Source organism: Lissotriton helveticus, chromosome 7 (genome assembly GCF_964261635.1).
Source record: "Lissotriton helveticus chromosome 7, aLisHel1.1, whole genome shotgun sequence".
In the NCBI taxonomy this organism is placed as follows: domain Eukaryota; kingdom Metazoa; phylum Chordata; class Amphibia; order Caudata; family Salamandridae; genus Lissotriton; species Lissotriton helveticus.
Genome location: NC_136068.1, coordinates 1,264,540,607 through 1,264,554,867, shown reverse-complemented (window position 1 = coordinate 1,264,554,867; position 14,261 = coordinate 1,264,540,607). Strand labels below are relative to the sequence as shown.

The following is a 14,261-nucleotide window of genomic DNA, read 5'->3' as shown; positions in this document are numbered from 1 at the left end:
TCTTATAGGGCAGTACAACGATGCTTTGTTTCCATTTGGGCATTTAACGTGCACACATTAATTTAGTAGCAAACTGCGATGCACCAGTATCAATGAGGCATTGCCATGGCAGAGGGCAGTGCATGCCTACGAAAAGCAGCGCTTTAAGCTCCACTAGAACATACACTTTACTCTCAAAACACACAGAAAGGATCAAGTGCGAGGATTCTCTTGTGCACCTCTACATTGGCCATGGCCACCTCACCCCAGAGTCACGCGTGTCGAATTTCCTATTTTAAACCTTGCCTGCCGATCACCCGTTTCCTTGCATTTACACACACTCCCGTAACAACCATCTCCCCAAGGCCCGTTCGGCTCACCAAACACTAGAGCACCATGGCAACAAATCGGTAAACCCCGCCTCCAGGCTGCAGCTGAGATTCTATAGGTCAACAAATACCTAGAGAGCCCGACCCTTTTCCTGACACGCTTTCTATTATGTCCTGCCGTAGTAACCGAGGTTTTCGATGTGGGCTTCGATTTGCGCAGATGAGAAGGAAAAAAGTCCTGTCCAGGACACATAAACAAAGCGATGGGACTGACGACGCATCTAACAGGTCGAGAAGACCACAATTAGTGTATTTTTTAGTGTTAGATAGAAAATATGGACGGGAAGTCGAGAGAAACTGAAAAACATGCATTTTGTATTTCCAAAGTTGACAACAATAGTTTCTTAACTATTCTGAAATTCACCAGCGATATTATAGGAAGCTTTTGCAGTTTAAATATTAAAAATTGTTTAGAACATATAATGTAGTTAGCTCATATTTGAAAATGTCAGCAAAGTATCTCCTCAACATTACAAGACATTACTCCGAAGATTGCCGTCGGCGCTTTACCCTCGGAGCCGCGATGGCGGCCATCTTGAGAAGGGCTTACTCAGATTCAGATGTTCGGCCTCTGTGGATTGCATTATAGTTATCGCGCACTAATATACCCGAACTCATTTGAAGTCTTAGGGGGAACTCCATTGTTTTGAAAGACCCCCTACTGGTGAACTCCACCGCTCTGTTGATGTCACACAAGCACACTAGTTGTCTGAACAGTGATCGACAGCCCTGCAGTAATCCGATGTGCCATGTAGTCCGTTATTTATGTCCATGACAACCGTACCACCAGTACGTGCGCGCACCGTAAAGCAGCAACGTTTGGAGATGGCGGGCCGGGCACGGGTGCAGTCTCTCCTCCGAAGGTACCGGCTACTACTGTTCACCGCGTTGCTGATCCTTTTGCTACAAGCGCTTCTGGGATGGAGCTTCCAGAGCCTGGAGGAAGGGGGCGAGGAGGTGAGTACGGTAGTGCATTAAGAATGTGGATTGTAGAATCTAAGGAAGGGTTGGGGGTGCTTGGGCAGTGATAGCTATGTTTGCAAGTTATGGCTGAAATAATGATTGGCTTACCATGTTAAGGTGCAGGAGATGACCTCGGAATGGAAGGCACGTTTGAGATTGTATATCGACCCACATGTAATTGATCACACATTGGAATTGCAGGAGTCGCGGCACAGACGTAATTGTATGCAGAGCGCTTCACTGAAATCCATAGGTGGGTTGGTAGAGGCAATATCAATTGTTAGTGAGAGAGATAGACAGACATGAGAGGAAAAGAAGCAAATATTTATGTTTATATTTATTTTTATATAGCGCAGTGTTGTAATGCAGGCAATCGAGGAAACATCTAGCTTCTGTTGAAGAGGACAATTTATTTACTTCCTCTTACTGTTCGGTGTCACTCACAATGAACAGGCGCTCCGAACCTAACGCTCTATGAAGAACCAATCTGATTGCTTGGGCAGGGGAAACATGGAAACAGTGGGAAACATTATCACTACACATGATTGCATTGCTATACTGTATATATTGCATTACAATACAACATGTGGTCTTTACTGAAAAGTGCTAGAGCGCTGTATAATGGAGAAAGAACATTACAGAAGGCCCACATTCACCACGAACTCTTGTACATTTAAAATAGCCAAACACTTTAAAGAGTATGGTATAAATTGTAGTAGTCATAAAAATTGAGAAACAGGATATGGACTAGTGGAGTAGTGTGGCTCACTGGTTAGAGGCGGCAGGCCTGAGAGCAGAAGTCAGCCTGGGACCAGGGTTCAATTCCCGACGCGGCAGGGTCGTGGACCTTGGTCAGCGGACTCGATAATTCTCGCTTCGGTGCTTACTCTAATCAGGGGTTCCACTCGGCAACTCTGGGCCTTAGCTTGCCTAATCTCCACAACAGCCCCACCAATTCCGGGGATGCCTGGCTCCACCTTGGGGACTCCCAGCAAGGGACCATCCCACAGGGAAAGCCAGGACGGGTTCCCCAGAGTTATACAGCGCCGGGACGCCCCGTTGCTGGGGCAGCTGTGCGCTTTACAAGTATACTACATTTACATTTACATGACTGGCGCAAAGTACAAGACGGAGTCCAGTAAATCCAGGTAGAGAAGTAAGCATCAGGGCACTACTCAGTGCAGATACTAAACCAGAGAGATTAAAAACTGGGGGTGAGGTTGCTTCAAATGTCTTTGAAAGAAAAGGGCTTTCAGCTCAGATTTAAAGATAAACTTCGAGGTGGTGGTGTGTGGGTTCAGAGATAAGGAGTCCAATACTCTGGTACCTCAGAAGAATTGTGCAATAATTGGTTTCCTTTTAAAGATTGACGGTGCTAGTAGCAGCGCTTCGGCATTCTGTGATAGTCTAGTGCCCTCAGCTAAGTTAAAGTTGCCAGCCAGGTAGCATGAAGTGAATGTATGTAGGGTCTTGTGAGTAGTACAGACTGCCTTATATGTAGTCCTGGTTTCAATGGGCAGCCAGTGAAGTTAAACCAGTATCTGCGAAATACAGCAATTTCTTTTGGCAGCATAGACAACGTTTTGGGAAATGTAGGATTGATTTAGTAAAAGTGGAAAGACCAGTTGAGGGAGTTAGAGTAGTCTTTTCTGGCTAGCGCCAGTGATTAAACACAATTTTTGAGATCTTGTTCTGGATGTAACGGCGAATTGAGTCGAGAGCATGCAGTTGAAAGCATTTTTGGCCATAATGCTGATCTGTGATTTTAAGTTGAGCCTTGGATATTTGGTTTTGTCAACAGTAGTGAGCTTACTTTTAAGGGCGTCAAGTGTGTCTATTCAATTCAGGATTTTATCACAAGTGGTTATTTCGATGAGGAAATGATGATAAGGAATTCAGTTTTGGAGAGGTTCAGTTTCAAATGATGGGAAGTCATCCAGTCTTTAACTTTGTTTAGGATGTAGGCAAGGTGCGAGATGTCTTTTGGAGAGGAGACCTTTAAGTATAGTTGGATGTTATCAGTATACTGAAGATAAAAGATATACAAGTAGTGTTATACCTGGCTTCCTGGACACCAGGGGTAACTTGACTCTCTCAGGGTAGCGAGACAGAGCGGTCCAAGGCTTACTCAAGGAGGTGAGGTGGGGTTAGACATTCAGAATACAGTGCACACCATACCACCAGCTGATGAACTCCATGTCCAGTCAGTGCTTTACTTTTTATAAAAGAAAAGTACTTTAATACACACAAGATAATTATACTACACATAAAACTAGGATAAACAGTGAAAACCAGATGTCTCTACAACCCTCTGGAACAGAGTTCTGACCCCAAACAGTATTATAGCGCCTAGACGCCAAGCACTATAAAAACACAGTTAACAGGAAAACACAAAATAAGCATTGCATATTACAGACCATGTTACACTGGGCTGTTCTCATTCACTAGAGCCTTGATACCAATCTTTGGATTAAAAGGATATAGTTTCAGTATATGATGTGACGTCAAATGTTCTTGATCAGCCCCATAACCCCCACCCAAAGCAACAGAAGTGCCCTCCTGTGGTGAGTGAGGACACCGCTCTAGTGGTGTCGGGGATCTGACCACAGGTGCCTGATGTCTTGGCACAGTTTACTGGAGTCCCAATAGTCCAGGAGCCACTGGCTAGCTGTAGGATGGTAGTGGCTGGACAGAGTGACAGTTCACCCTGATACCCCCAGAGATCACAAAAAGAAAGGTGGGGGCCTGTTTCACTGGCCTCTACTGCTTGTACAGGCTCCCACAGCGCAGGGGAGGTTAGAGGGAATTTGTCTCACCTTCAAGGACTAGAATCAAGCTTCCCCATCTCTTGTTCCCTTGATGTGCTGCAAGCATCCTTTTCCACCAGCTTCCTTGATGTGCCGCAAGCTTCCTTTCCACACCAACTCCTTTGATTTGCTGTAAGCTTCCTTTCCACACCGTGGGCAGCTGTCTGTAATTTCCTCTGTTCAAAAGCACACGCTGCACATGTCTCACAGAAATAGCTGGTCTCCAATGTTGCTGAGGCCCTGGATTCTCCTTGAACTCTTGGCAGCAGACTCCATCCGTCATAGAGAAAACTGCCTTAGTTCCAGACACAGTGAACAGTGTCTTATCTTCTGCCTTCACACTGCGGGTTGCACCTGGCTATCTTCAGACGGACTGGGCCTTTTCAGTCATAGACCAATCTTGAACAACAGCTGACCACTCAGGCCAGACTTTTATCACCTCTGATTGATAGGCTCATCCAATCAAAGGGTCTGCTACTTTTGCATCCTGAATACACCTCCAATCACAAACCCTTCATGGCATGTTCCATGAGTGCACAATTTCCGTCCATGTTTTCGTGGTACCAGTCTGTGCAAATCCTTAAAGAGAAATTTTAATTAACTCCAGCCCGGGAGGCACTGACCAGTGGGGAGGGTCCTCTTCGAATAGTTAGTGCAGCTAAACCCAGATAAGAGCTGAGTGTCTACCCCTGCCCACCAGGCCTTTCCAAGGAAATGGGAAAGGGCACGGGGAGCAGGGATGTCCAGCAGAACAGCTTGCATTCCTCACACTGGCTCAAATCACCATTCTTCCCGAGTACACCCACAGGCTCTCAAACACACGTCGGGTAGACGAAGACAACAGGACCACAGGCATGGCAGACTGCACAGACTTGGTCAGGAGGGTGCCTAGGGACTCATCCCTCCTGACTATAGATTTATTGTTGCCACCACTTCCAGTCTACCACAGCCTAAATGAGAGGGCAGTAGCCAGTCTCTGAAAAATAGGGGTGCACTCCCTCGACCTCCGAGCCAAGCTCTAGGATCTCAATCCATGTAAACAGAGATAACCTCAGTGGACATGTGTGATTGACATGCTCACTGAGGCAGGGATCTAGAAACCATGCAGTAGCTTTTGAGTGACTTGCCTGAAGATTAGCATAAGGCAAGGGAAGCACTCTTCTCTATAGACATGCAGGACACTGCCCGTCCCAACAAGTAGTAACGAAGTGACTGAGGCATTTATTTATTTTTAACGTTTTATATATCGCAAACATGACCACCGAGGGTATCAGAGCGCTTTACAGTTTATGCATCACAATGGTTATAATCAAACATACAGAATCAGCAAGGCAACAAAATCAGAGTCTAATTGACAAACATTATCCTAAGGAAAAAACAAACGCAACAAAATCGTAAGCTCAACAAAGACCAAATCTAGAAATGTCCAAGAAGACCCATGAACGAAGTGTTTGGGCCATAGTCAGCGGGTATGGACCAAAAAACAAAAAAGGAGCAATGTTAAAGAAGACCTTTCTTCATCAGGAGTCCTTTAACTTCTTTTTTGAAGAAGACAGTGGAGGGGTTCACCCTGACTTGGGCTGGACAGGAGTTCCAAATCCTCTGCGCCATCCCTGAGAAGGTTCGGTTGTAGGTCTTTTTTTTTTCTTTCTTGAATTTTTGTGGTTTTAGCAAAAGGATGCTGGCACGTCTGGAGGCTCTAGAACCGCAGGAGAGCTCCAGTTTCCGAGCGAGGTACAGCGGGGTCGTGAAGTGGATAGCCTTGTGAGCCATGCATGCAATTTTTAACTGTATCCGACCTTCATATGGAAGCCAATTCAGGACTTGCAAGTCCGGAGATATCTGGTGGTATTTTTTTGTGCCAGTTAAGAGTCTAGCAGCGGAATTGAGGGAGGCCCTAAGCTGAGCCGTCCTAACTCTACGCAGGCCGCAAAGAGTTGCGCTACCATAGTCCAGCTTTGAGATCACTAATGCTTGCACTGCCACCTTCAGGTCATGAGCAGGGAGAAAGGGTTTGAGTTTCCTGAGTAGGGTGAGTTGAAATTTCGCTCCTTTGGTTAGGGAACTTATGTGCTTCTGCATGTTCAGGTTTTTGTCCAGTATGATACCCAGAGAAGATGTTGAGTCCACAAGGTGCTACAGTTAAGAGCAGTCAGCTGGTTCAGCCATTGCTCCATGACAGGAGATTGGTTGTGGGGTGAGATCAATAAGAATTCAGTTTTAAGAGCATTTAACTTCAGGCGATTACTTGTCAACCAGCTTTGTGTTTCCAGCAGGATTAAGTTGAGGGACTAAATGTCTTCGGGAGAGGCGATCTTCAGGTATAGTTGGGTATCATCCGCATACATATAATGAATGCTAGATGATTTTAGAATTTCAGTCAGAGGCTCCATGAACAGGTTAAAGAGGGTGGGGGACAGTGCTGAACCTTGGGTTACCCCCAAGGTGACCGGTGCAGGATGAGACAAGGAGTGATTCACCTTGAAGCTTTGGGTTCTGTTGTGATGGAACAAAGAGAATCAGTTTAGAACCGGCCCAGACAGCCCCATCCTATGTTCCAGTAGGTCAATTAATTGATCGTGTTTGAAAGTATCGAATGCTGATGAGAGGTCAAGAGGGATCAATAGACACGCTTCATTGTGATCGAGCATTCTAAGCGCATCATCCACGATGTGTGTTAGCGCCGACTCTGTACTATGACCTGGGTGGAAACCAGATTGGCAGTGATCCAAGTGCTGGAAGTGGTTGATGTGATGACCTAGTTGGGCGATTACACATTTCATCCCAAAACTCCTCAGATTGAACCTTCACAGTCTGGATATGTCTATTGAGAATGGGCAGGTTTTGAAATATTAGAAAAAATAAATCCTGTACTATCTGCTGTATGCCCAGGTTTCACTTTGGTGGCAACAGTATACATACATTTGGAAAACATAACTCAAAAGCTGCTTGAGCACAGAGTAATAACCGACTTGCGTAGTAAATGTATTTGGACAATGCTGGTATAACTGTAGCAGCCAGAGTGAGAATCCTCTAATGTGCTGTGGAGCAGCGACACAGCATTGACGTAGAATATCAAGTGGAATGGCATTGTAGCTCATGCTTCCAACGTAAAATATACCAGAAGACTTTAGCAAGGTCATTGGATGGGTCTGTCTTTTTTTATTCTAGATAACATAGCGTGTGTATTTGTAGAGCACAGGTTGACTGGTGAGGAAATTCTTAGAGCTATTGGCAGATAAAGTATGTTTATTGTCACCCAACTTAATAGTACTCATTTTATTGACCTCAGGAAGATCAAAGGCTGAGTAGACCCACCAAGATTCAAATCTGTGATCATGCGGTCAAGCACAGATCACTGAAGTGGATAAATTAATCAACGGAGCCAACGGAATAGCAATAGATTTACTGTCTTTTTTCCCCTCTGTCCCTTCTTCGGAATCTTGACAATGTGTTAATTAAAAATGATGGTAATCTGCGCCCAAATCCAGTTGCATACTTCGTTATCGGGTTTCTGCTAGTCATGACCATGCTTCTGGTGCGTGGGTGCTCCTATTGGAGCTGTGGGGCAACGTAATAGTGTCCTTAAATGGTTTAAGACACATTTGTGTCAGAGTTTTAACTTCATACAATTGTATAGACATTCTGACACCTCTTCCTGTGTGGTTGGTTTGTAGGGCCCTAGTTAAAATATGATGAGGATGGTTATAGTCTTTTCTGAGTTTATTCTTACCTCCATTTCGCATGGGTACAAACAAAGACCAGTAGAGATTATAGAACGAGCCTTTCTGGTATCTTTTACACATGTTTCTACCTTATCTAGTCAAGTTTCAAGTCATAGGCCGTAGTCAGGAGAGGTGCTTGTTTACATGTATGGTAATGTCTAGACTGTTAGGTGTGATCTGAAGAGGTGGATTTGAAATTCTTTCAGATTGTCAATAGATTAGGATTTTGTCATTGCCTTTCCTGGAGGAGATTCTGCATTTTTAGGTCGAGCCTAGCGCAGCGAGCATGCGCTGCTCTAGAAAATGACCTTTTGGAATCACTTCAGCTTTTTAGCAAACTCGTGCGTGTGGCTGAAAAAAGCCACTTTGCTGAAAAGCTGAAGTGATTGGCCATTGCGTGTGGCTTTCAAAAATGAAAGGACGCAATTGGGCAAAGGCGGGTGCATGTCCCACCTTTCCCAGTAAATGTTTCCTCCCACGGCCTACAGCTGTCAGGAGCTAGCAGCGGTGCTTTTACTTTCGTGGCCGCGCTTGTCTTCCTTACAGCGCACCCGCACCACTTGCAGGACGCTGCAGCTGCATTCCTTGCATCCCACAGCGTTTTGCCTGCGGGAGCGAGCAGCTGCATTGCCTCCTTGTTTTTCATTCGTTAGCCTCTTGGTTTCTAAAAGTTTAAACACTTTCCATTTTTAGTAGCCTGACATTACTGTAATGACAGTTGAATTTATTGGGAAACGAAAAACAATAATTTCTGGTGTTTAGACTGGTTTTTATACACTTGCTTCTTTTTCTTATCTTTCATAGTTAGGGAAATGTGATGTTGAAAGGCAGCACAAGTACATTTAAATTGTAACATTTGCTAGAGTTTTCATCTGTCCTTGAGCTTTCATTTCGCACCCTCTTTTATTTGTTTGCTAGGTAATATGAAGTAGTGTTCCTACTTGAAAGAATAGCTAAGCTTTCCCCGGAAAGGATGGCAGTCACCTAATATATTTCAGCGTTATCAGTGAAATATATTAATTTACCGAAAAATAGATGAAGTAGTTGTTTGATCATTGAATTATGAGGTCATTTTAAAGTGAATTTCCTATTAATCGAAGATCTTCTGTTCTATCAAAAGGATATGGAAGTCACTGTCACAACGTGAACAAATGAGTTTTTTCCTAAGTGCCTATTGGCTTAATCAGTTAACTGTCTCCTAATAATATTTAAAGCGCTTAAGCTTCTTATAGTGCTCTATTGTAATACTTGGAGACTTCCAGAAAGATACGTTTCCCAAAACAACCACACAGGCTCCGTTAATTAAACAAAACAGTAAATGTGGTCAGATTTCCTTGTTCTTGTAGATTTGGGCTGGAATGACTCTCTCTAGAGAGGTTAAAGCGTGCCATGACATTGTAATGTCCTTCTGTCGGAGAAGCGAGTGGGTGTGCAGTAAGCTCTCCAGAACCCCCATCCAGCCAGTGGCCGAAACCTGTCAAGCAGCACATCTTAAAACGCAGTTTTACAATAACTTTACTCAATGTGATTTGTTAAATGCTTCCAGTTAAGTGTGTTTGTGTTTATCTTAATAAAAAAACAAGCATTGGCATAGCCAATAGGTCTCGCCTTTGGGAACTTTATAAGTGTTTAGCCATGCAACAATTGATGTTGTTGCACCAAGGATATAGTGCTGCATAACTAAACACTTATAAGGTCCCAAAGGCGAGACCTATTGGCTATGTCAATGCTTGTTGGAGTTTGCATAAGGATGGCTGTTTCAGTGTCTTTGTCCTTCTGATTTTAGGGATCTCCAGTAGGAGGATAAACTTACTTCGAGTATTTTGCTCTCGTCTTAAGGTTCAACTTGATTTTTTTGTTTGATCTGTTTATTGAAGATTTTGTTGTTTTATACATGATTATAGGAGCGATATACTGTCATAAGAAAATGCCATGCAGAGCCAATAGGGAAACAGCAAATTCAGGTCATGGGCAACAGCTCAACGGCAAGGCTACAGCAGCGAGCAGGAACAAAACTGTTATAGGCAAATGGCATATCCCGTCAATCATATAACCTCCTCACTCCATCATTAAAGTAGTTTAGTCAAGTTATGTTGCATTATAGTTCCAATCAAGTACTAAGATGCCCAGCTTGTTTATGAAATAGTTGGGGAGGCAAAGATGTAGTGATTTATGTGTTTGTATAGACCATTTAAAAGTAATTTCTGCCCCGCCTGGAGACACAGTGAAGGTCTTTGCGGAGTTTATATTTTTAATTCTTTGACAAGGCAGACTCCCAGAGAATTGCTTGGAGGGTAGTCAGAAGGGATTTCGGGAGACCTGAAAGTAGGGGTTTTCTCTCATTACGTTGAGAGAGAACTAATGTTTGCACTGGTGTTGTAAAATAGGTTCGAGGACTTATGGGTTGGAGTGTTTTTTTGTTTTTTGTAAGCAGAAGCAGTTGGAATTATGTCGTTTCACCAGTCTTGTGATGTGGGGCACCATTGTGAGATATTGATCTATAGTGAAATCCAGCAATTAGCAGAGGTGACTGGTTTGTGAGTGAGGGCAAGGTATGAAAGTAGAAGAAGCCATCTTTGGACTGGAAGGGGTGTTCCATGCAGTAGAGCAGGAGGATTCAGTTTTTGACAAATTTAGTTTCAAGGAAAAATAACTCATCAGAGGAAAGATTTTAAGGTTGTATTATAAGATGTTAGATTCTTAAAGTAAGAGTTATATGTTATTGGCATATATGAACCTTTTTTCCAGGACCATCTGAACAAGTGTTTCTATGTGGAGACTAAATAGTATGGGGAAATGATAAAGCTCTGAGGACTATGCATTTTAGAGGAAGAGTATGAGATCTGAAAGAGATATAACAAATTGTGATCTGGAAGAGGGAAATATGCAAACCAGTTCAGTACTTAACCTGTGCTCTCCTTCTGTTGGATAAAAGTGAGAGTAGTTTCTCGTGGTCACTGGTGTTATGTGCAGCAATCTAGTCTACTAGGAGTAGGAGGCAATATTTGCTGTTGTCAGTTGTATGGAGAAAATCATTAGTTTTTAATAAGTTCGCTGTCTGTGTACGGTGTTTGGGTTGGAACCCCGGCTGGAAGGATTTTAAGAGCTTAGTTTTGGAGGTGGGCCCTTGTTAGCCTTTATGTTTGTCTGTTTAACTGACAGCAGAGATAGATCTCGGCAGGGGCCAATAAGAGGTATGTAGCGCGCCTTAGGTTGATTGAAGAATTGGGAATCCCTGTGGTCCTACCAGGGTTCCATTTTTATAATCTGGCTTCACAGCACATCTGTTGCCAGACAATTATGTGAGCCACACTAGAGAGGGCCTTTGGATCTACCCACATGTTGGTAGTCAGGAGTAAGTTTTGATTGGAATTATGTTGGGTGCATCCACAAAAAGTGTGTTGCCCTCCACTCAGCTGTGATCATTCTGTTTCTGTATCCATTTGCCAGAGGATGAACTTTCAGGGCTACACACATACACACTGGAAATACTATTTAATTTGCCTTAGATAGCTACATCATTTATGGTGTTTTTCTCCAGCAGTGGCACAGATGGGAGGAGGGCGGTCATTAATCTACATGGATTGTTAGCTCTGGCTTCTATGCAACATTCCTTTGAAACCAGACCTGTTGGTGTTACCAATGCTTGTTTTTTGTGTGTATAAAAACAGATCTGCCCTTGTCAAAGAGATGTGTCTGACTTAAAGTAAAATAAAAAGGTGGATATTTGATAAATACATTTAAAAGCTCTCTTCATTGTTTGTGAAGACTATGTGGTTATTTTTATAGATGATCATAACTAGAAGAAAGCCATAAGTGTTAAGTGGGTGTGTGTATGTGTGTGTATTTATTTATAATATATATATATATATATATATATATATATATATATATATATATATATATAATAATTACCTACTGGCGGTCGCGGTATACCCGTAGGTACGTGTACCCCGTGAAAAAAAACTCGGCCTGCTTTTTTTTCAAATTAGCCGCAGGGGGGACCAAATTCCAGGGGCAAAATAAAAAGTGTGGGGGGGCCCCAAATCACCCCCAACCTTGCCCCGTGGACCGCCACCCCCCGGGGCAAAGTAATTATAATAGCGGGGGGCACACGGCCCCCCCGCAGGCCCCGGGGACCGCCACCCGGCTTTATTATGAAGTATGCGGGGGGCTCATGCCCCCCCCACGCAGCCCTGGATACCGCCACCCCGGGGCTTCGTTTTAAATCAATTAAAAAAATAACCTTGTGGGGGGCCTCAAGCCCCCCCACACATCCCAGGGACCGGCACCTCCCCGGGGCACTAATATTTAAAATAGGGGCTCCGTGATGGACCACCCCTCAGGGCTTTACAATTGTTGGGAGGGGGGCCAACTAGCCCATCAGGAACCTCCAGTAAGCACCAGGGGGCTGCGTTGCAGAGAGGTGTAAAAAGGGGCGAGGCCTCAGAACACCTCTCTGCAACGCAGCCCCCTGGCGCATACTGGAGGTTCCTGGTGGGCTAGTTGGCCCCCAGGGACCCCCAGTATGCAAGGGGAATTAGTTCCCTCTCTGCAAACGCGCCAGGGGGATGCGTTGCAGAGAGGTGTAATGAGCCCACGCCCCTTTTTACACCTCTCTGCAACGCAGGCCCCTGGCGCATACTGGAGGTTCCTGGTGGGCTAGTTGGCCCCCATGGACCCCCATTATGCAAGTGGACTTAATCCCCCAACTTAGAACGCGCTAAGGTGCGTGTTTGCACAGTGGTGAAGGTAGGGGCCGGGTCTAGAGTTGATATGTGTGCAAACAAGCCCTGTGGCGTGTTTTAAGTTGGGGAATTAATTCTTCTTCAATCCAGAGGTCCCCTAGGGGCCAACTAGTCCAACAGGTACCTCCAGTAAGCGATACGAAGCTGCGTTGCAGAGTGTTGTAAAAAGTGGGCGTGCCCTCTGAACACCTGCAACGCAGCTCCCTGGCGCATACTGGAGATACCTGGTGGGCTAGTTGGCTCACAGGGGACCTCAGGATTGAAGAGGAATTAATTCCCCAAACTAAAACGCGCCACAGGGCGTGTTTGCACACATGTCACCTCAGGCCCCGCCCTCTTCCTTCAAATCAGCCGAACTACGAATTTCGATTTACTCACCTGTTATCTAGGGAGACGTCAGTGCTGCATCTTTGAGCCCAGTACGGACCCTGAAAAGTAAATTTAACTGTAGTTACCAGTAACTTGAATTTCCTTCCATAGGATATCATTGCCTGCTATATAAAATATATATAAATTAAAAAAAATATAAAATAAAAAAAGAAATATTGCAATTTCAATATTAAAAATTTGTAATGTAATTTAAAAAATAAAATATCTAAAAATAAAATCTTTAAAACAATGTAGTAAATTAGTATAAAAACCTTTGAAATTCACTGAAAAAACCATAGGTTTCAGCCACGTTATAGTTAGGAATTAGCATTTAAAAAAACTTAGAAATTCACTGAAAAAACCATAGGTTTCACACATGTTATAGTTAGCTGGACATTTCACTCATATAAAACCATTGAAATTACCCCATTATAGTTAGCTCAGCTAACTATAACTCGCCCGCCCCAATGCACTGCTGATGACGTCACATATTACATCACTCATGACATGGTCAGTGACATCACTCATGACATCACTGATGACATCTCAAATGACATCACTGATGAAATCATCCTTGTGAAAGAGTGGCAGACCTCCTCTCAGCGTAATATAACCCTTGATATTCACATTCAAAAATAGAAACTAAAATTTTCAAAAAAATCGAGATACCAATACAAGTTACAACAACCTATTCTGTAATTCCACCATCTACATACACATCCACTCATTCACCAAGAGTTCTATATAGTCACTCCTACATGTACCCACTCATCATATCTACTCATACACCTATACATCCTGTTACACACCGACACTCATCCATAGTTACTCACACACATACACATGCAAATAAACTATCAAACATCCATTTATTTGCATATACAGCTATACACACACCACTACACTTACTTTTACAGAAACGTACACATACTTACTCTCTTAAACAATCACTTATAGAAACACATACTTATTTATACTGGAACTCGTCCAATCTCTCACTCTCACATATAATCACTTATATACATCAATACTCACATATACTAGATTAAAACATATGTAGTTACTTATAAAGATACTATTGAGACATTCACTCACTAACACACCCATACACACACTCATCGACCCTTACAGTCCTGCACACATGCTGTCTTCAAAACACATACAAACAGTGAGTCACTCATTCATGCATCTATACGCTAAGTAATATCCCCCACCAAACCATACAGACACTCATACTGATACTCAAAAAACAAACTAATAACCCATATAGACACTCATGTA

At 43.5% G+C, this 14,261-nt stretch overlaps 1 protein-coding gene across 2 annotated transcripts in view; it reads left to right on the top strand.

Moving 5' to 3' along the window:
* The first annotated feature begins 1,154 nt into the window (after window positions 1-1,154).
* The window catches only part of XYLT2 (xylosyltransferase 2), a 165,122-nt gene continuing 152,015 nt past the window's right edge, over window positions 1,155-14,261 (top strand). For both annotated transcript variants that reach the window (XM_078654466.1, XM_078654465.1), the window contains exon 1: window positions 1,155-1,325. In XM_078654466.1, coding sequence (XP_078510592.1) covers window positions 1,194-1,325 — 132 coding nt within the window. In that variant the 5' untranslated portion in view covers window positions 1,155-1,193. The remainder of the gene's footprint in view (window positions 1,326-14,261) is intronic.